This window comes from Heliangelus exortis, chromosome 14 (assembly GCF_036169615.1).
Source record: "Heliangelus exortis chromosome 14, bHelExo1.hap1, whole genome shotgun sequence".
Taxonomy (NCBI): domain Eukaryota; kingdom Metazoa; phylum Chordata; class Aves; order Apodiformes; family Trochilidae; genus Heliangelus; species Heliangelus exortis.
In genome coordinates, this window is record NC_092435.1 from 14,838,773 (window position 1) to 14,861,816 (window position 23,044).

The 23,044-nt window shown below is 35.4% G+C and overlaps 1 protein-coding gene across 1 annotated transcript in view; it reads right to left on the bottom strand.

Moving 5' to 3' along the window:
• Positions 1 to 309: 309 nt before the first annotated feature.
• The window catches only part of SMARCA1 (SNF2 related chromatin remodeling ATPase 1), a 28,947-nt gene continuing 6,212 nt past the window's right edge, over positions 310 to 23,044 (bottom strand). Inside the window, exons 4-24 of the mRNA XM_071757470.1 lie at positions 22,595 to 22,695; positions 22,372 to 22,472; positions 21,899 to 22,078; positions 21,091 to 21,246; positions 20,723 to 20,854; positions 19,983 to 20,051; positions 19,145 to 19,254; positions 18,212 to 18,438; positions 17,532 to 17,653; positions 16,982 to 17,134; positions 15,493 to 15,625; positions 14,404 to 14,552; positions 13,262 to 13,381; positions 12,021 to 12,131; positions 11,703 to 11,816; positions 9,209 to 9,331; positions 7,539 to 7,671; positions 6,524 to 6,642; positions 6,120 to 6,332; positions 1,475 to 1,585; positions 310 to 785 (exon numbers count right to left, since the gene is read on the bottom strand). Of these exons, the coding sequence (XP_071613571.1) occupies positions 714 to 785; positions 1,475 to 1,585; positions 6,120 to 6,332; positions 6,524 to 6,642; positions 7,539 to 7,671; positions 9,209 to 9,331; positions 11,703 to 11,816; positions 12,021 to 12,131; positions 13,262 to 13,381; positions 14,404 to 14,552; positions 15,493 to 15,625; positions 16,982 to 17,134; positions 17,532 to 17,653; positions 18,212 to 18,438; positions 19,145 to 19,254; positions 19,983 to 20,051; positions 20,723 to 20,854; positions 21,091 to 21,246; positions 21,899 to 22,078; positions 22,372 to 22,472; positions 22,595 to 22,695 (2,749 nt within the window). The 3' untranslated portion in view covers positions 310 to 713. The remainder of the gene's footprint in view (positions 786 to 1,474; positions 1,586 to 6,119; positions 6,333 to 6,523; positions 6,643 to 7,538; positions 7,672 to 9,208; positions 9,332 to 11,702; positions 11,817 to 12,020; positions 12,132 to 13,261; positions 13,382 to 14,403; positions 14,553 to 15,492; positions 15,626 to 16,981; positions 17,135 to 17,531; positions 17,654 to 18,211; positions 18,439 to 19,144; positions 19,255 to 19,982; positions 20,052 to 20,722; positions 20,855 to 21,090; positions 21,247 to 21,898; positions 22,079 to 22,371; positions 22,473 to 22,594; positions 22,696 to 23,044) is intronic.

The following is a 23,044-nucleotide window of genomic DNA, read 5'->3' on the forward strand; positions in this document are numbered from 1 at the left end:
CTCTCTGTGTTTTAAGCATGTATGAAGCTCATCAGAAATCAGTGATAAAAAAGAAAAAAGTGTAAGTACTTGCTGGCTTTCCTTCTGAACACTTCAGAGAAAAATGTCAATTTACTGCTGACAGCAAGTAAGGATGTCAGTCTAATTAGATTTTTTTTGTTCTGTCATGCTCCTGATCCTATCTTAGTACTCCTCTGAAAACAAAAATCTGATCAATGATGAAGGCACAATTATACAAACCTTAACTTTCACTCTAGCTGTAGCTATGCAAAAAGGGGGAGAGTGTAGGGGAAACAAAGGTGAAGTATATTTCTCTTCAAATAATTAAGTCAGTTTATTTTCCAACAGCCATATAAATTTAAAATATGAAACAACAATAATACAGCTATAGAATCTAAGTTTTCTTTCAAAGCAGCAGCATATAAAACATACAAAAGCTAAAACCTCAGCACAAGCTTCAAAAAAACAAGGACTGAGTGAATTTTGCCAAAGACATGAAACTCACGAAATACAATACACAAAAATACTGGAATGCATAAGATATAAAGCTACACATTTCAGGTAAAGAAAGACATTGTAAAGTATACAAAATCTGCAAAATTAAACCATGGTATTTGGGGGACAGTACCATGAATACAAATAAGTTGGCAATTAATACTTGTAGATGGTGAGAAGAAAGTGGCAGTTCTACACTTAGCGTTCAGTTTTCAGGTTCATGACTTCACTTTCTTAGCATCTTTTTTTCCAGAGTTCTCAGCAGCCAAATCTGCTTTTCTCTTCTGTGACTAAAAAGGGGGAAAAAAATGTGAAATTCAACAAAAGGTTGTAATTATTTTTAAAAAATAATTTTAAGTAGGACTTAAAAAGAAAATAAGTGACCCTAACATATATTTCAGTTTGATTTTGCAGGACACAATGGAAAGCCAAACAAAAATCCCAGATTTAGACTCTTAATACTGCTACTCTTTATATTCTCTTGAACTCAACTCACTATCTCAGTGGTACAGGTACCAAACATACCATGAATTGGATGAAAAAGATCAGGACCTTGACTTATATACAATTCTGTTCTAAAGATGACAACTCTTCAAAATAAAAGAAGCACTTCTTATCATTCCTTCTTCCAGGAACTACAATGTAGGGGAGGAATAACAATCTAAGATTAAATTTAAACAAAGGTATCATGTAAATATGTAGGCAGAAAGAGGGTTGTGCTTTGTTTTCTTAACAAGAGTCTTCCTCCCCTACTTAAACAAAAGACTTCTTCCCCCCCAAAAGAGCCCCAGAATGCTATGAAGTGGGAATACCTATGTAAAAGCTAGGACAGCTGTAACTAGACAAATATTTCAATTTATTCTCTCTCAACTAATGGTTTATGCTAAGCCAGCAAGTGCCTATAATTCTTTTCCATTTTCTAACAAAATAAAATTGAATCCTGCCCCACTAGAAGTAAAGTAAGTGCTGCTAAACATACTGCTGTAACTTTTGCTCCTCTTTTCTTCTTTTCAGCTCTTTCTTTTTCCTCAATTTCCATATTTTCTTTTTCTATTAATGATATGAGAGTATTGCACCGTCTCTGGAACTCCTAAGGAAACAGAAAACATCAAAATTATCTAAATAAATGATACAAATTCTCTTATTTACATAAATGTTCAAAATTCTTGAATTCCATGCTTAGGTTTTCCAAAAACATTTAATATTAATTACTGGACTAATTAAGATTATCTTAGTTACTGTTCATCTGTTTTTACCATAGTGTAACCCTCTTTATAAACAGTGAGAGATTTACTGAAATATTCAGCTTCAATATTCAACCCTAAGTGATTTTAGGATGAAGGCTTCCAAGCCATATGAACGTGATCATGATTAAATACCAGAAAAAGTCATTTATACATTAAAAACTGTTTCCAATACAAGTCAGACTATTGCTGTTGCAGTTAGGAACAGCTGGCTCCAATAACAGAACCCATTTGACTGGACAGTTTCTTCTGCCTCATCTCAAAAAAAATAAAGACCTCTAACCAAATACATACATTTTGGTTTTGATTATAATTACTCAGTGTGCTTTGTGTACTTTGAGAACAGTCATTCCATTGGCTTTTCTTTCCAGCTCAAAGCATGATGCTTTCCTTTGAGGAAAAAAAAAGCTGGGGAATTATGTCCTCTCTCTATTAAATTCAAGGAAGCCATTTTTGAACCACAAGCTATCCCAGAACTACCTGGTAGCATAAACCTTAATCTACAACTGGTCTGTTGGCCAAGAAGTGAACAGGTGACCTTTTGGCCCAGGAATTAGTCTCTATTTTCTCAGCATCTGTAACCTGTATATTGCTTCAGCCACCATGTTATGTGAAGGAAAAGGATGCAGCCTGCATGTTTTCTTGACTCTGAACATTCTGAAGCCAGCAAGCACAGGACTCATCTTTGAGATGTTAATATCTTCAAGCTTCCCCACATCCTGTAAGGTCTACAGTTAGCACAGATTCCTCTACAAAGGGTGCTCCATGGCCTTGGGTGAAAGCTGAAGTTCAGAATGGACACAGAGAATCCTGCCACCACATTCATTTTTACCACCAAATAAACCAATTCATCTGAACATTTTTATTTACAACTCCCCACTCTACTGGAAACACTCCAGTCTCATGCATGTGGTTTTGCAAACAGAGTATTCTCAAAGTCATTTCTACCACATCCATCTCAAACTTCTCACACTCCCCTGTAGAGGCTTTACCATAAATCAGGACACCATGCTTGTGCCCTGGAATGTGATGGTCCTGCTGGTACTAAAATATTCTCACTTCAACCAATAAAACCCCTCAAATTCCAGCCACACAACAGTTTTTAGATTAAAAAAAAGCAACAAGTCTGAGAAAAGTTGAGTGCAAGCCAGTTGGGTGCAACATACGTTGTTTCCCAAAATACAGAATAAAAGAGCCTCTGTCCAAAAAACTTACACTCTACAGAATAATAGAGATGATAAAAAGATAATTGTCACTATGTCAGAAGCCCTTTACATCATTTAAATTTGTGTATATTGCCTTCAAAGACTTAGGAGCTGCAGGTAAAGACTGATGACAAGCTGCTCCATAGAACAATGTGCTGGATTTCTTCTAGCACACAAGAAGCTGGTTTGTGTTAAAATCAAGACAAGCAATGAATCAGAAAGGACTAAGAAATTACCCAAACCTATTTGCTAAAGGCAGTAAAAAAAAGAATTTTCCTCTTTCCCAGAGAAAAATGCTTGCATAGATATGGACATTCATTATAGTCTGCAAGTTCATGGTTAGACCTTCCAAATGAAGTACTACTCCAGAACAACTCTGTGAACAGAATGGCCTCAGAAAGCATCTGCATGATAAATCCTGCATTGAGCTATTGAAATTTCAATATGGGCTGATCCATTCCATTCTATTACAATAAAAACCACTTTAAACAGAGTTTAAAATGCCTTGCACATTTACAGACCAGATTTTATTCAGCAGCCTGGTATTTCTCTCTTTAGGATGGAAAGAGGTAAGACATACTTTGCTCACTCCTTCATAGCTATAAAGACTGGTATTGCAATAAATAAAATGGGAGCACTGAACCATCACCTTCTGCATGACTGAAGGCAGAGATGCTGACTTGGGAGTGAGAGTGGTCCTAAGCTCTGTCAACAGGCCTGTATATTCCTGTATTTACAAAGAAGTCACTTGTTTTATACTGGGCAGGGTGTGCAGAAAGGTAAAAGAGAAAATGCATAATTTATGACTTCAGAAAACAGACACATGATTCACTACTGCCACAGTATTTTGCATTCATCCTGCATGACAGAAATAAAAAACAGTAACAACTGATCTTAAAAATTTAAACCTCTTAGCCTAGTTAAAAAAATAATAATACAAACATTACAACTTTAGGCACTCTCAATCTCTTTGAAAATTTATATTTAGGAAAACCTGGTTTGGAATAAATAAATTAAGCAGAATTTTTGTTTTCCAGAGAGGAATCTTTGGAAGGAAAGGAGACAGAAATAAAAAGATGGAAGATAAATTAGCTATTTCTGTGGAATTCAAGAGACATCTAGTGGTTAGTAGAACACACAGCTTTCTCAGAGAGCCTTGTAGGTCCTCTTCAGAACTATACTGCCCTATCTTGTATCATATCAGTTGGAATTTAATACAGAGTAATTTTGAGATCACATTTGAATTTCAGTATTCCAAGAAGTTTTATCCATTTTCACTGAATGTTGCTATCTACCCCTCTAGAAAGATTTCTATTGGGACTTGGTTTGTTATTCCTGGTATCAAGTGACTTTCCAGCATATTTCTTCATTACAATTACCAAGCTAGTGGAAAATGCACTCCTAGAAATCAGTATTTCCACAGATGTCTGGATATTTCAGTATATAAAACATACCAGTAATTGGCAGTTATACACTACTAAACCATGCCCATCATTACAATTTAAAATATTTCAGAAAACTAAAAGCAAATTGAAGGTTAAATATTACTTTAGCTTTGTATTTTCATACAATTATTTTTCAGCTGTGTAATAGCAGAAAAACTAAAAAAAATATTAAAAGACAGAGAGCTTAAGGGAACTTTGCAACAGACAAATATTGGAGCTTTTTCTCTTTATGGACATAATTTTCAAATCCAGAGTTTCTTCAAACAGACATTTTAGCAAGTAAAGCTTGTAATTCTTTGTAATTAAGGCATAACTGCTGTACTATCCAGAAACACTTTCAGTGCTGAAATATCCATTTGAAACTGTATGGCATAATTATAAGTAGCACTGGGAAAAGCAAATATTCCCACCTGTTCAAATACACATTTTAAACATCTTATGTTTCATTCATTCCTAGTTTAGTAACCAGAACTCTGAAAGAACATTTTATAAACAAATCCTGAGGCCAGGAAATGAGGACAATAAGCAATAACACACAGTGGTTCTGCAGTTGGTAGACTGAACTACTGAAAATCCAGATTTGGATATGAAATTACTTAACTTGCATGACTGCAGCACAGCATTTAACTAGAAATTTGCTTACCAGACAATGGGCACAATCTATGACAACTATAGAAGGGACAATGTCTGTCAGTCTTTTGTATCAGCCATGACCAGTATGGTTTTGTATTCAGTGAAAAAAATGCTCCAGCTCTCATTTCTTGGCAAGTGATTAAGGTTATTTTTGGTAAAAAAAAATTGAAAGTATATTTTTCCCATATAAATGCATCCATATGAAAATACACATTTCTTATATAAGGTGCAAAGACTATTAAATTCTTCTCATAAGAAAAGGAACTGAATAGGGAAAGATCTGACCAAAAATTCAGGGCAGGTCCAACATCTTTTTATCATAAGTCCTGTATTCTGAGGCTGGTACCTACATACCTTATTTGCAGCCACCAAAGCTTCTGTTAGTATTATCACTTCCCACTTTGTAATAAATAAAAAAATGGCCCTGGCTCTTCAGACAAAAGAGAGGACAAAAGCTATGGCTAAAATTCAGAGTAATAGCCTACTTGCTATCAAACTTATACTCTACAAGTATGAGGAAAATCTTCAGAATAGCAGAATGAAAAAATGTAAGCACTTGCATGTGATAATACTTATTTACAACTACAAAGTTCATTTTAAACCAGTTGCCTCAATGATTAACTCTTCCATGAATCACTAAATTTCCTCATGTGTTTAGAAATTAAGAACCAACATTAGAAAAGCTCTTTTTTCTTCCAGTATATAATTCAGATGTTTTAGCCTTCAATATTGTTCAACAATTCTGAAAAGCAGAATTTGTCATATTTGTAGAGACATCTTTTGGTTAAAATTTCAGTGTGTAGTAAAAGTAACAAGCAACTTGGTAAGGAGACACTACATCTGCATTAATCCCTTTGGGTAACATGGGACTTCAGCTTGGCAGGTTTTCTAATCTGTTTGTTTCAGGTGTGCTACCTGCTGTACTAAAAGGAAAGCATATTATATTAAAAACTGGAAACGAGATAAAATGCCATTCTTTCAGCACTTGTTTTTGTGCTGAAAGATTCCAATATTCTGGCACAAATCCAGATTCTGGTGCTGAGAAACAGAAACAAGATGCTTCATATAATGACTTGGGCCATGCAACTGATACCTACCATTGCAGTTCTAGACTTGATAAACCAGTCAAATCTGAACTGAGGGGCATTGCGCACACACTGCCTTAGCTCCTCATAAACATTTTCCTTGTCAAAGCCCATCTTGTGCAACATGCAAATCAAAAACCTGTCCTCCTCTTCTGTGTAATTCTTCCCTTTGTTTGTTCCATACTGAATACGCAGCTGGTGAAAAGGTGCTTTATACCTTGCAATCTGCATGCAAAACAGAAATAAAATTAAATAGGTAATTTAAGGTCAAGGATCTATTACATAGCAGTGTAGATTACTGGTACACAGTATAACTTATATTCTAAACAAAAACACAGACTTCCCAACCCCAACTACTCCTTTTCCAAGGGAATGTAGAAGTCAGCTGCAGAAAACAAAAAATCTGCAATGATTACTTTGGCATCAAGGGCCTTCTTGATACTGATCCTCCGCTGAATTCTTGCCTCTCCTCTTTCTATTTGAGCCATGATCCTCTCAATGTCCTGGAGTTCATTACAGCGTTCCCAGAAAACAGCTAAAAATGCAAAACATAATAATTTGTAACAAAAAAAAAAATTTTTTTTCTCTGCTACTTTACCCAGCACTGAAGCACTCCAGCACACACAAAAAAAAACCAAGAAGTGAGAGCTTGTGTTTGCATGAAAAAGATTTGCTAATACTTTTCATTATGCTAGCCAAGAAACAAACTTGCACAGATCCTTTATTCAATATCTTTAGAAGTTAATTATAAGAAAATGTTTCCTGACTTCCAATGTCATTAATTGTAGTCATGTAAAACTGAAAAAAAAATTACTTTAAGGTATAGCTTTTCATAACAATGGGGAAGGAAGCCTGAGCTTCTAGTCAAGCTGGGAAACATTCATATTTCAGTCTTCAATAGCTACCTCTAAGAGATTAGTTTGTCTGTTATGAAAACCAGTAATCTCTAACTTCTCCAGTGGCATCTTCAGCCAACTCAAAATAAACTCAACACTTTGAAGGGAAAAGGTATTGAAAGAATACTACAAAGTTAAAATTTAGGGAGGTGTTAAGTAAAATTAAATCCGAAGATGAAAGAGAAAGAATACAAATTTGAAAACACTGTGTAAATACAAAAGACAGCATAGTGACAGCATAAAAAACCACACTGCCAATGTAAGGCAACTTCATGAGACCACAAGACTGTTTGGTCAATGTAAATTAACCATGCCAAGTCCTGAATTTGGACTAGGCAGGCATAAAGGCAGCTGAAGGGATATTTTATACACTGCAAATTCAACCTTCTTAACAGAATTATGTCTTCTGAAAAGAACCATCTCACACTTTAAAAAAAATCTTCTTATACACATCCAAATTCTACATCCTGTGATTTTGAAAGAACATGTAGCAACCACCACACGATTAAGAAATACATTCCAAACCATCACAAACCTGAATACTCAATGACCTCTTCAGGTGACTTCCCCTCCACCTCACGGGCAATATTGTCGATATCGTCACGACCATATTTCTCATTAGCCTTAATAAACTGGTTAAAATCTCTTTTATTCCAGTTTGTGAAGCCCTGTAAGTAGCAAGAGATCAAGAAGGTATTACTGGGTAGAATGAAAATATTTTGCAAAATTTTGCCTTATCTCTGAATTGTCTGTGCCAAGTGGCAATGCCTCTGCAATGTCATTACAGTGGTTAATAGTCTTCCAGGAGTTCCATGGAATTGTATTATCCAGGTTTTATTACTGGATCATTAGAAGTCTAAATAGTTATTTTTCTATATGACTCCACATGTTTCAGAGAGCTTCTTGCTCTACTTTCTTTTTAAACTTTTTACATTTCTCCAAAGAAACAAGTTCAAAATTACAGTTTTTTTTTATTTAAGTCCCCCTTCTGCAGACAAAAGCAACGAATGACTTAGGAGCACTGGGGGAACCAATGTAAGTGTCATTACAAATTCTTAAGAGTTGTGCAAGTATCTAAAGCAAAAGCTCCTACTTTGGACATTCACAAACCAGAGAAACCAGAGAAACAGTTGGAATGAAAGCATAAGAATGTCAAGAACTCATCTCTAGTCCGAAAAGATGCAATCAGATGGAAACTCTATAGCACTGTCAAACAGAAAATGTTATGTACTGAAGAAATGGATTCACAACTGAACAGTAGCTAAGTCAGATTCAATACACAAAAACATCATCCACAAATGAGACATTACAATTTAAAGACAGGGAAAGGAGAAAAGCTCAAGAACAAAGAAGAAAATCACATGCCTGAACAGCAATTTGCAGTGCATTGAGCTTCTTTCATCACAAACACATTTATAAGGAACTCTGCCAGTTCTCCAGCTGAATAAGCTCACTGCACAATTAGATAGCATCTTTACAGAGTCCAATATGCACAATACAAATAGTTCTTTTTAATCATTAACAACACTGACATGCATGTCAGGACCAGCTTAAATATTTCCTCTGCTATAAACAGATGAAATTAATAGTCAAATTGAGACCATGCAAACTTCAAGGTTCCCTACATCCAATTCTTTTACAGAAAATTTTCTGAACCAAAACCACCAACTTTGAGACACAATTAGCTTTTAATAAGCCTAATTAGCAGAAAAAACCAAGAAGTCAAGAAACTGGCCAGTGACAGGCATGCAGTCCCAGTATAATAGGAACACACTTAACAACCCAACTGGGACAAAATTAATGTATGTGATGTAATGTCTTACACACCCATGTAAATACCATGTGTGTTGGCAGACGCTTGTCCTCTTCAATTTTTGATTTAAAAAAATAAAAGGAATATGCAAGGTAGATGCATATATGAGAAGCCCACTGACTGATTTCTGCATGCACTGCTGGGAAGTGCATCTACTGTACAAGTCCTTGCCTCAGAAACACTTCAGCCATTTAAGGAAATAGTAGGTGATTAAGACAATTTTGTTTAAGGACAGGAAAGGTCCCTCAAAGCAAAAGCAAGCAAAGTCATTACATGTTGCATTTTCTTCTTTCTAAAAACACCTGTGTAGCTTTTCTGTGCTTTTCTTATTATTAGCATTTATATTCCATATTAGTAAAAAAATATATGACTAAATACTCATGTTATTTTACCTGTGTCAGAAGCTTTTCCTTCTCTTCAGTTTCCTCAGTATTCAGAGGCATAGACTCATCTATCTTTTTCTGTTCCTCTTTTTGTACCTGAGCTGCATTTGGGAGATCAGGATTCCTGGGAACCTGGAATCAGGGGTATCAGTAAGCAGTGGCACAGCAATGTTGTTTAAGAGACTTTACACTTTATAATCAACCTAGGTTTAAAATTTATAAGCACATGTTAGATCTCACAGGACTGATACAGTCCACACCCACTATGCATTTGTTGTCACAAAATAAAAAATACAAATCCACACAACAACAACAAACAAAGGAAAGAAAAAGCAAAAAAACCCAAACACTTAAAAAACAAGCCAACAAACAAAAGCAAAAAAAAAAAAAGCCACCAACCCATCACCCTGCACTTTGGCCAACCTGAAGAAACCAAACCAGAATAAAAAAAAAATAACTACCAGAATATTATCTACAAAACTTGCAGAAATGAAAACACTATTCTCCAAGACAAATTGATGTGTTAAAAATTCATTTATCTATGCTAATTCCTTCTTGTGTCACAAGTTCTTATTCTCAAGTTTATCTTCAGCTATAAATAACAAAAGGCTCCTATTCACTTTTTAAGTTCAGTGAATACATTTAAATGGTAAAATACATTTTTTCCAACAATTAGATATTAAAGCACTGGGTTGTACAACAGTTACCAGATATGTTTTACCTAGATTCCAATCTTATTGCTTAAACCCCTCATCCCAAAAATAAAGCTAGGTTTTGTTAACTGTGTGTTATCATTTTCTGATGCCCTGTACCCACCCACAATGACTTGAGGCAGAGCCTCACCTGGTGCAAGCTGTCACACTTCTCATTAGCTGAGGATCTGCTCTCTTACACCCAAGATACAAAATTTTATAACTAATGTGAAACACTAAGTTCATCCAGGTTTACTATAAAGCTATGGACACAGACCAGACACAGCATTATGGAAACAGGCCACAACCTTTCTGTGCCTCTCCACACTGACACCAACTTCATATTTGTGACCTTAAACTGTGCATTCCAATTCCACACCACACAATGGCAAAAAGTCAGGAACCAGTGCACAGCAAAGATTTTGTAAACCTTATATATTTCTGCAGCAAAAAGCAAAGCAAGTTAAGAGCTGGTTTTAATATCTAGCCCAGAAATATTCCAGGTTTTGGTGGTTTATAAAGCTTGGTCTCTATCTGATACCTTCTGATACTGTTTATGGCAATCTTCAGTTTTAATGATAAACTCCCTTCAGATGGGAAACTATACTTCTATTTCAAATCAGAACAAGCTTATGCATATTTATAACTTTCACCACCAGTAAACAGTCATACTAAGATTTTAAGTTAATAAGTATCCATCTTCAATCTCTCCAGTCTGCTGGGATTCATTGGCAGGACTGAAACACCTCTTTTTTTAAACACACATTGTCCACATTAGTAATTCTCTCATCCTTATTTGTTGGAGCATTAATTAATTTCTTTCCCTAAGATAATTACACTTCCTTTAACTGTAATCTTCACTCCATCCTCCCATCCACATATAATTCTTCTTGCTTTAAACCAGATTCTAAGGTGCCTTCTGCTATCTGGTACAAATAAATTTTGCTAATATTAATTCTATGCTTTTGCAACACCAATATCCTATCTTTTGCTTTGTATGACAGGTTTATGTTCTCCAACACATTTTATGTGTGGTTTCTTCTTGCTGCAACCTGCCATGAAACATGAGGCTTTTAAAAGTAACTTACATGTCTGGAAGCAGGGGATCCATTTGATTTACTCAGCCAATACTGGCACAAGTAATGAAATTCAGCAACAAAACAGAATTCCACTGCTTTTCCAGTAATGTCAGCAGGGAAAAGGAAGAATTTTGGCTAAGGCTTAGCAGGTTAATAAAAAAAATAAAAAAAAAAAAAAAGATAAGCCTGTTGTCTAGTTTTCTTTCTGCAGGAGTAATACATCCAGACTTCTCCACTCCTTTAAATGTTTTACATCCCACAAAACATAAGGGAAGTTGATCTCACTTTGCTTCCCAGCATAACATGAAATCAACTTCAAAATATTGAACCTTAGGTTACTTTCTGCACAAGATATGCAAAAACTATAACAAAAAAAATCATACCCTGGAAGGTAATCCTATACTAGCCATAAATTATTTCCTCACCTTAGAGCAACTACATTTTTTGTACTCTATTTTATTGTTAGGAACCCCTCACAAAACACAAAGCTACAGATATAAAATTTTTAATGAAGGAATTACAGATTCCTTTTTCTTTTCTGCAGTGGCAGAGAAACAAGAAAAGAGGTTTTAATTCATTTAATGAGAAGCACTTTACAAAAGTGAGAACTGAATGATGTATTTTCAAGTTGCAGTCTCATTTACTTAATTTAGCTATTGTCAGGGTTGCAATAAATCTGCAAAGAGGAATACAAAGACATTTCACAATTTTGAAGAGGAAAAAAAGCATCACCTTATATCCTATAGTCTTACGATAATACAGGATTTCTTTTTCCAGAAGTTCAAATAATCGTGGGGGGAAAAACTGGAAATCCTGAATATTGGGTTGCTTTGGAGGTCGTGGAGCCTTCAAAAACACAGACAACAACATTACATAAGCTTGGTTTCTGTGCAATAAAACTGCCACAATACAGCAGCAGTAGCCACCACTTTGCAAATACATTCATTTTATTACCAGATTAGGGTTAGGGAGGGGATGCAACACAGGAGAGGAGAAGGGTAAATGAACAATATTAAAAAAACCAAACCTCTAGATTTGTCAACTTGTTACCTTTGGGACTTTGGGTTCACTAACACGTAGGGCTTCTCTGAAATAGGCATCAACTGCATAATTAGCTTTGCGTTCTCTTTTTGGGGGCTCGATCCATTCCATCATGCTCAGCTACAGACAGAATAGAATAAAAAGATATTAAAGTAAATGGTCTGCTTTTCTAAAGTTGCAAAAATAATCACTATAGTGGCACTGTAAAATGGGAACATATTTTTGCACAGCAAATCTAACAGCTGTGCTCAACTATTTGGATACTAGAACAGAGCTTAAAATTAGAAAACACATATATACACAGAAGATAATGGACATGTAAGGCAAGTGGCACAGATTAATCCTTTTACATTATTCTATTTACTTCAGACACCTGAGTAAGGTTCTGAATTCTACAGCATTTTGTGATATGAATAAGTAACTTCTCCAAATAGCTCTACAGAGGCTACAACAGCAGCAAAACAAAATGCATTAGCAGCAAATTAATCTTAACTAAATTACTGCATTTAAATTTACAAAAGCATAATTCAGGACTATGCAATTTTTAGCTGGCTTCTTGTAATGAAATTATCAACACACAAAAAAGAATCTTGTGTATATAGGCACACACCTCACTTCATTCTCATTAATTATTTTATTTTTCTAAATGCTTCTTCACTACTTAGAAGACACCTGAGCTAGAAATGCATTCCATAAATAACAAATAAGAGTTCACATATCTGATTCCAAATAAGACCTTCAGGATATTTTGACTATACATCCCATACAAAACAGACACAGAGGTAATGCTGTGGGACTCTGAGTAATACCTATTTGTTTGCACTATCCTCCTATAATTAGGTAAATTGTTGTACAAAGAGTTCACATTAATGTGTGTAACTAAAACCTTCACTGCAAAAAAAGACTTAAGTCCAGGTTCTACATATAAAATCATTGCAGGCTGTTTTTATCTCTTGGTTAAGTGGCAGTAAAATCATATTGACTGCAGCAGTACTGTAGGGTGCAACATCCTATTTTGAGTAGTTTTCAAAAACATTTGAGTAATATTATCAGATTTTACCATTAAGAAAAACAGTGGGGCTGAAAGCTAATTTAACAAAAATTCATAATCTTGATGCTTCTGCAGAGCTATGTGAATTTTTCAGCAGCTCCTTACTTCTCTGGAATAACCTTTGCAGCCATAACATTTCTAGTGTGGCCTTAAGGCTTGCCACCTCTAAACTAAAATCTTGAAGACTAAGAAAAATTACCTTTTGTTTTTCTCTGTAGTCTTCACCTTCAAAGTTGTATAAGCTCATCTCTGTGTCCATAGTGAAATTCCTCAAGGAGCTCTCCCCCATTTTTTGCAATCGTTCATTCATTTCAGCTGTCTAAAAACACAAGATTATACTTTTAAGGTCATTCATTCTGTTCTATTTTTTCTGAAGAAAACACCAGCTTTTATCATTATTAAAACATTCTCAATGTCTTTTTCTGCTTTAAACTTTTAGTTACATTTTCCTTGTAATGACAGACACACATATTGCTTTTCAGTTTTGAACTATGTGAGCCCAAGGCTTCCCATTAAACTAAATTTACTATGCTGTGATGTAGCCCTACAACTGATATTTTAACTTTTAAATTTAAAGGAATTTATGCCCAACTCTTTGGAGCTGATAGTTCACTTTTCCACATAGCTACCTATTCCCTAATAAGCATCCATAAAATTGGATGAAGAGAGGCTGAGGGAGCTGGGGGTGTTGAGGCTGGAGAAGAGGAGGCTCAGGGGAGACCTCATCACTCTCTACAACTCCCTGAAAGGAGGTTGGAGCCAGGGGGGGGTTGGGCTCTTTTCCCAGATGACTTTCAACAAGACAAGAGGGCACAAGAGGTCTCAAGTTGTGCCAGGGGAGGTTTAGGTTAGATGTTAGAAAGAATTTCTTTTCAGAGAGGGTGATCAAGCATTGGAATGGGCTGCCCAGGGAAGGGGTGGATTCTCCATCCCTGGAGATATTTCAAAAGAGCCTGGATGTGGCACTCAGTGCCATGGGCTGGGAACCACGGGGGGAGTGGATCAAGGGTTGGACTTGATGAGCTCTGAGGTCCCTTCCAACCCAGCCAATTCTAGGATTCTATGATTTTCTATCTCTTAGAACTGATGGCATAAAATTTACATCTTTTAAGAAGTCCACAAAATAAATAGTGGTTAAGATACCATTATTTTTAAACTTCCTGTTGCAATATAAATCACTAATTCTACTCCTTTGAAACCTCCATAAGCTTTAAAATATTTACAAACAGTAAAAGTTTGGCATAAAAACTGATTTGTATTACCAGAATGAATGCTTATTTTGTGCATATCTATTTACTGTTTGACACATTTAGATTTTTGTACCAAATATTGTTCTCTAACCTTTTTTTCACCTCTTTCTAATATAGTGGTTATATCTTCCTCTGTCAGCTCACTGTCTTTGGAGGCAAACACGTGTGTGGCACCGTGACGGATCATCTGCAGCATTTCATCTTTTGCCAGTTTGTTAGACTGTTGGTCTATGAGCCTTCCTAAAATTAGGAGAAACATGTTGCAAGTTATAATAAAAGAGCTCTAGGTCTATGCAAACCTTTTTTAGATCACTGGTGGCACAAGGAAGGAAAAACAGAAGAACCACACACAAAAAACTGCATTTCACTTGAGCTGAAAATAAACAGAAATCAGCTACTTTGGGGGAAATAAAGAAACCAACAACTTTGGATCAAGAATATTTTACATTCAGATATTCCAAAATTTATGTTTAAGATCTTATTCTTACTAAGTTAGCTTAACTTTCAAGATTGAATTCTTAGAGATGAAAATTCACCGAATATTCTGTAATAACCATTAAGTAGTACTTAATATTTTTAACACTCACTCCATTGATTTCAACCCAAATCTCCAAATGTTTATACAGAATTCTAATTTCTGTCCCAAAATTTCATTTATCCTAATATCTTCACATATCATCAAAATTCTGACCTGAACCTTTTTAGTAGCCAACGTTTTCAAAATTCAACTTCAAAACTTGGCTTGAGGACCTTAGGTTTTTAACAAACTATTCTTCCAAGAGCTTCTAAACAAAGACACACAACACAGTTTTAACATTTAGTAAAGGTGTATGTGGCAAGAAGGACACAAATACCATCATTTTTATCTGCCATGGAACATACGTTAAGAAGGAAAAAAAGGTATCACAAAACAGAAGTAGTATCTGTTCAGCTGTAACTTACTTTTTCATTTCAAGTCAGTGTAAGTCTATGCCCACATTACTTAATACAGAATTTTTTCAAAAATTTCAGCTGAACAAGTGAATAACTTATACATTATAGTTTCTTAGGTTGATTCAGTGTGCTAGTACTATACACAAGGCCTGCTTCCTCAGACACTGTACATCTGTACAGTTATTTAACCCATACTTCAAGCGACTGAACAGTTCTGTTGCAGACAAACACATAAAGCAGTTGATACCTTGTTGTATAACTATAGAGTCCAGTCTCAGTTTTATTTCAGCTCTTTCTACAATCCTCTCTTCAACAGTATTATCAGTGATAAGGCGAAACACCCGGACTGGTTTCTTTTGACCAATACGATGAGCACGATCCTGACAAACACAAATCAATGAGTGTTCAGCAGCAAAAACTCACAAGCAATTGACACTTAGCTTGCAGAAACAGCAGACAGAAACTAGCATAGATTTCTTGGTTCCTTGCTTATTCAAGGATACAGAAATAAATACAACCAGTAAAGTAATATTTGTTGATACCTGGCTATCACACCTTCTAAGTTTGGGTCATCCTGTGGCAATAAATTGATTATTCTGTAGCAATAAATGAGTGTATGTCTGCAGCTGGGAAGTGGAGATACAACAGTACACATATACAGACACCTGCACTGCTTTCAAACAGATTCTCTCACTTGACATGGGTACTAAAACCTTGGCATCCCTGGCTTGAGCTTATTAATTGCAGGGACAAAGTCCATGCAGCCACAGCTTCAGTACTGAGCTACATGAGAGCATCAACATGCAGCTCATGTGCACAGCAAATGAGGCCCTATCTGTAACAAAACTGGTGTTTATTCTCTCTGGAAAACAGATTAAAACAGTATTTTGTCCTCTTAAACTAAAAAAAAAAATAAATAAATGACTGGCTTTGAGGTCTCAGTACCATGATTTTCTGACTGTCCTTTAAAACATTTAAGTTGTTCCATCTTAAATCCTCCTGCATAATATTAAGTCCTACTAAAACTCACAAATCACTGAGTTTCCAGGAAGTCAGTCTGCTATTGGTAGTCAGTATGCATATGGAAAGGATGAGTTAATCACAGTAAATATTTGATGTTTTTTAAGGGCATTTGAAATACAAACCACACAAAACCAAAACACGAACCACAGAAAAAATATCCATGCTCTCAATCATACAAGGATCATGTGACTTTTATTCCATAAGAAACAATAGATTTGATTTTTTGATATTCAGCATTCAGAAAGAAAAGATAATAGTATGTTCAACACAAAGATAAGGGTGGTTATTCACCACCAAATGATTGTACATTGATCCAAAAAGTAGCTGGGCTGCAAAAACATAAGATTCCCAAAATAGAGGAATATAAAGCTGCAGGTTTTTAATTCTTTGTGTTTATTTTGGAAACAGACCTCTGCTACAACTTTACTGTTGTCTTCTAGACAAACAATTCATAATTCTGTAGACAAACAACATTGATACAGTATTTTGACACGGAAATGTTATTCTATTATGAAATAATTAAGACAGATATTTACAGAGAAAATTCTACATTGTCTTCCACAATTCTCTTCATGCCCTTTTAACTCAATTCCTTACAAAATTAAGAAAAATGTGAAAATTAAATACAAAAAGTAAAGAAAAATAAAAAAGGGGAAGTTTTGAAAACACATGAACAACATTTTAACAAATCAGTGTGTATTGGGTTAACTCACCATGGCCTGCAGATCTACTTGAGGGTTCCAATCTGAATCATAGAGAATAACCACATCAGCAGTTGCCAAATTAATTCCAAGACCTCCAGCTCTGGTACTCAGCATGAAAATGAATTTACTGCTGTTGGGAGCATTAAATGTGTCTATTGCTTCCTAAAAGAAAACAAATGTGCCATTAAAGGGTCTGTTTTCATATAACCTTCAAATATGTTGGTGGCTTTTCAATGATGTTTCTTTGAAATTTACAGAGTTTTCACACCAAAACCAATTTTTTTACAGAAGCAAGAAACTGCAGGTTTGCACAAGTGGAAAGATTTGAGTCCACAAAAATCTCCATTTGCCATTTAGTTGAGGAACTAGTGAAACCTACTTCACTGTGGACTTTTATTAGAAAAAAAAAAAACCACACTTAGCACCCTTTTTTAAGTCTATAATTTTTGCTTTGCTTTAAACAATGATGTAGCTATGTGTATATATATGTAAACAATAATGTCTTCATAATCTACTGTGTAAAACAAAGACATTCCCTGTTTATAAACAACTTTCTCACCTCTCTTTCTTCATGTGGTGTCTGTCCATCAAGTCTGCAGTACTCATATCCACGCCACATGCAATAGTCTTCCAAAATATCCAGCAAGCGAGTCATCTGACTAAAAAGCAACACTCTGGAACCTGACAGACAACACAGAAGCTTTTGTCATTGGTTTTTTTTTGCTTTGTTTTCATATTAATCTTACCACAGAGCCTATTATACAGCATGAGTAAGAAATCATGTGAAATACTCTTTGCTATGCCTAAACTGACTCAAGGAAGTATTTCTTCTGAAGTTACTTTTCTGGTATCGATTTAACTTCTCTTCAAGAGAGGTTATTTAATAATTTATACAGAAGAAATATGCAGCTGAAGAAACAGAACACTGAAAATCATGGAAAGATAATCAGCTGACAGCTGATGAGCACAAACAAACCCTCACAGAAATTTTCTTAAACACAGCAGAAGGGAGGCTCTGCCCTTTCTGTCCACCTACTTTTCCATATTACTAATTTTCTTCATCATTCCTATACAACTTCCACGTGTTAAGATCTTACGGAAGAATGATTTTCAACAAAAACCTCACTGAAAACAATGAATGCATTCACTGCAGAAAAGACAAGAATGAAGCTATGCAATTTCTGAGAGGTCATTTCACTTAAAACACTCAGACCACTACTGTTTGTAAACTGCACTCACCTTGCTCTCGAAGTTTTGCCAGCAGTTTATCCAGAACTAACATTTTACCACTGTTGGTGATGAGATGTGTGTCAGTGGTGTAAGGAGGGCCTGGCTCAGCACCATCAAACAGGTAAGGATGGTTACAGCACTTCCGCAGCTGCATCAGGATGTTCAGCAGACGCATCTTGTCCATTTTCCCAGCTGAATTCAGGATATCAATATCTTTCATCAGGATCCTCGTATACCTGAGGTTTCACAGGGAATTTTTAACAACTCTCAGTCTTCCTTTAATATTTGAAACATGCACTAAACCCTACAATACCCAAATTACTTATTTCTGGATATGGGAGTTTGTTTTGTTTACATAAGAATGAGCTAAATTATTCCCGAACTTGGCAAAAACATCTGGCTGGTAATAAGGATTTGTAAGTCCCTACCTAAACACAAAAGGCAATTTGTGAGTGACAAGGATCTGTCATTTACTGGGTTATCTCCCAGTTCCATTTCAGGAGTTGGAAGATGATTAAAGACAGCATTTATTTGACTGAAGCTGCTACACTGACCTGGTTCCTTTTCTCTCATCTCTTCTGGGTATGTGGAGCCTCAAGGTTTTATTTTCATTTCAGCTCAGAATTTTACTGGTGCATACACACTTGGATCAAACAAGGAAACTTAGAAGGCCTATGTTGTTTCAAATAAAACTGAGGAAGGACAAGAAATTTCTACTTTCTTCCTCCCAACACTTTATTTCCCTTCCTGAGCAATTTTGTAATTTGTACAGTTTAAAAAAAAAAAAACAAAAAAAAACCCACCACCCTAAAGACAGCTATTAATAGGCTTCTCCATGTGTCTTAATATACCACTACAAGGAAGAAAAAAAAAATTAAAAATCAGTGGGAAGACTTGTAGTGTTCTTTATTGAAAAAAGAATGTTTGATGTAAATAACTCACCATTCCCTCTGCATTTTGCTGAGCCCAAGATAAATTTTTACTTCCTTCTTTGGAGGCAAACTCTTTTCTACTTCAGCTTTTATGCGACGTAATAAAAATGGCTTCAAAACCTACACAAATTAAAGGTTTTTTCCACAGTTAAAATTAATAAAATTGATTACCTTAAATATAAAATTAACAGATTCAATTATCTGTTATTTATTCAGAACTAATCAATATCTCTTGCTGCCATGGTGACTCCTTCAACAGAATTCTGCTGAAGTTGTGCACTTATAGGCAAAGCTCACACATAAATATGTAACACTGCATAAAGGCTGCCATATTCATCCCAGTTGTTATTCTAAGCAAAGGCCAAACATTTATAATCCAAATGGATTATAAAATCAATTTATTTTCTTTTAGCAGCTCCATTTCCACCATAGCAGAATACACAAAATACAGCAGCATTTCAAAGATAAGCAATCTATGTTGATTTCCTTACCACTTGTTTTGTTACTGTATGATGAAAAACATTTCATGCACAATAAAACAAAGGCAAGGACATACTTTTATTCAGACTAGCAAGACATGAGGATCAGAATACAATTCACAGTAATAAATGGTTCCAAAAAGACCTCAAAATTCTTCGTTTTTACAATTTTATGTACAGATTTTGTCTGCTTCAAACAGTAATGTTACAAAAAGCAGTATCTTTTAAGTTCCAATTTGTAATTCATGATAGTTCTGCTGGGCATTTCTGTAACTAAATACCTCCTTCATCTTCACAGACTCATCCTGATGAAGGGCAAAATGCAGAGTTTTATGATGATGATATATGATGAAAGTTTTAATTACTTACAGCATGAAGTCTTTCCACAAGTTTCTGATCACCAAGACAATTTTTTGTGTCGAACCATGAGTCAAAATCCTGTGGTAAGAAACAGCACAATTAGCATGAACAGTTTATCATCTGTAGTTTTAACAGACACATATTGACTCTATCACCCTAGCTGAGAGTGGCATCAATCTTGAGCCTTCATAAATCAAAAAAACTTTCTAGAAGTGAAGCAAAAAAAAAAAAAAAAAAAGTCTAATTCTGTGCCAGCTCCCCAGCACATTGTACTATCTGAGTCAATCAGGTTGCTCCACAGGCAAAATACTATTACTCTGCTTAGCTTACAATGGTAATCCATGCTCAACACTGCAGTTTCCAAGTTCTTCCACTTAGTGCTTGCATAATGATGGGGCAAGAAGGTAAAATGATACCAGAATCATTAAGTAAAACAACACAAGTAAGCAATATAATAAAACATTAACAGTAAAAGGGGAGAAAGATTACTCAAATTCTAAACAAAAAAAGCTTATGCCTATTTGGGTGCTTCACATTATTTATTCTGCATTGCTTTCCAAAAAGTTGTTCCACTTTGCAGAGTTCTTGAACTATTTTAAGTGCTACATTTGCTATTTGCACTAAGCAGGTAGAGCAAAAAAATGTAGTCCTCTACATTTAGGTCAGCCACTACCTAAGAGCTTCTACTCAGTCCATGTCTGGGAATCAAACTAACAAGAACAAAACTGTACTTCCAAACTTCAACTTACATCAGCAGAATTGAAGACATCAGGTAAAAGAAAATTGAGTAATGCCCACAGCTCATGGAGGTTGTTCTGTAAAGGAGTTCCTGTAAGCAGCAATCGATTTGTTGTCTTGAACTCACGTACAATCTCTGACAGCTAGAAACACAACAAATAGTTATCATGCACCTTTAAGTAGGATGAATTTTCATCAGTTTCTGACCTGAAACAGTGTCAGCTAAATTTAAAGACAGTGAACTACCAATGAAATTCTTATTTACCACCCAATAGCTTATCACTTGTAGTTTAAAAAGCACATAAACTTAAGATCTGCTAAAATCAAATGGACTTCTGTGTCAAAGTATCTTCAAAGTATCAGATAATTTTGAGTTTACCTTAGACTTCTCATTCTTTATTCTGTGGGCTTCATCAATTACCAGGTACCTCCAGTTAAACTTTTTGAAGACAGATTTCTCTTTAATTACCATTTCATACGATGTAACACAAACATCCCATTCACCAGGCATCATGACATCACGGATAAAAGCAGCCTAAGGCAGAACAATTGAGTTAACAAATGTTTATAAATATGCACAATTTATATGGAAGTCAGTGAAACTTCTCTCCCCCCACATTACTGATGTGCTAAGCTAGCAACACGAAAGACAATTCAGTTATCTTTTCAGTAACTGAAGGCTACTGTAACAAAAGCCTTCAATCCTTTGTACTTTAAGCATAGACAGACCATCAGTTCAGGTTAAGCAAAACAAAATTTTCTCTTACTCAAAATTAAGTATTAACTCTTAATTTTTTTTTTCCTGTTTTAGATCCAATACACACTACCAAAAAGGGAAAAAGCCCTTTAAACTAATTGGTCTAAAGATACAATCCACAAAAAAGTTTCTTATAACAATTTAGGTAGCCGGTTACCACCTTCTCTCTTCCCTAAACATCTTCCTCATCTGTCCCATCTCTATTTTCTAAGGAGTACACATCTAGACACATAAATCCTTTCACATGAAAGAATATCCCCCTATGGAAAAGCATGCAGTCTCTACAAATTTATTAGGGCACATTTTCAATACTAACATAGTTACAGATTACTAAAAAATACTGATATTTAGGAAGCAGAGAGAATTCCAAACACCCAAATGTTAGTTTTTGACAAATAATACACAGATCTTTGCAATGCAGGACACTTACTCTGGCATCTTTGTCTCCAATAAGACAAACAGCACGTAAGGATGGAACCCAGCGCTTGAATTCATTCATCCAGTTGTGCAAAGTTGACTTTGGAACCAGGACCATGTGTGGCCCAGGAATGTTTCGGTAATGCTTCAGGTAGCCTAACAATGCTATTGTTTGCAGAGTCTTACCAAGCCCCTGCATTGACAAAAAGGGAGGGGAAAGAAACCTGCTGAAATGAAACACCACACAGAAATAGTTTCAAACATTTTCCAGCTGCACAATTCTGCCACTTGAACTGTTCAAAGCAAACTACACACTAAGTGTCTGCCACACAACTTTTTCTCGTTGCTTTACGATTCTATTTGTGAAAAATATAACTCTCATGGAATGATGCATACAACTGCATATTAAATTAAATAGTACAGGCCTTTTATTGATGAATTTTTGCTCAGTAATTACCATAAAAATTCCAAAAGATTACTGCTTACCATTTCATCTGCCAGAATGCCATTAACACCATTCTCATACAATGAGATCATCCAGTTCAAACCTCTAACCTGATAATCTCTTAGTGTTCCTCCTTTCACATCTGTAAATGTAAGATTCCTCTAAGTAGAAGAATACCAATTCGAAGGAGAACATTTTCATTGCAATCTGCTTATGTTTTAATTGCATGCAAGCAATCCAAAAATCTGCCAAGTCAATACTTACATGAAGGAGACTCCTCAAACCGAATACAGACATTGGATGTTTTCCTGCTCTCTGACAGCAGCTCCTCATCTTCTTCTTGTTCAGTGCGTCTGTGACGGTAACTGGAGAAGGAATCCAAGATCCATGTTTATATAAAATCATTTCAAAACACTGACAAATTATAGCAGAAACACTGATCTACAATATTGTATCCTACCAGCCTGAACAAAAGCATATCCTGTTAATTTTATTCCTCATAGCTTGTTACAGCTTTAATTGGAAAGGCTGATATAAAGCCCTCTTCTCCAGAGGCACAATTATGACAGCAAGTATCATATGAGTTTTTGAAGGAACTTTAATGAGCAACAAAGAAATACAAGACACTCATCAGTGGTGGCATTAGAATCAATTACTTGATAACTATACCCTTCAGAAGAACCACATTTTCTGATAAAATACAAACAACACTTA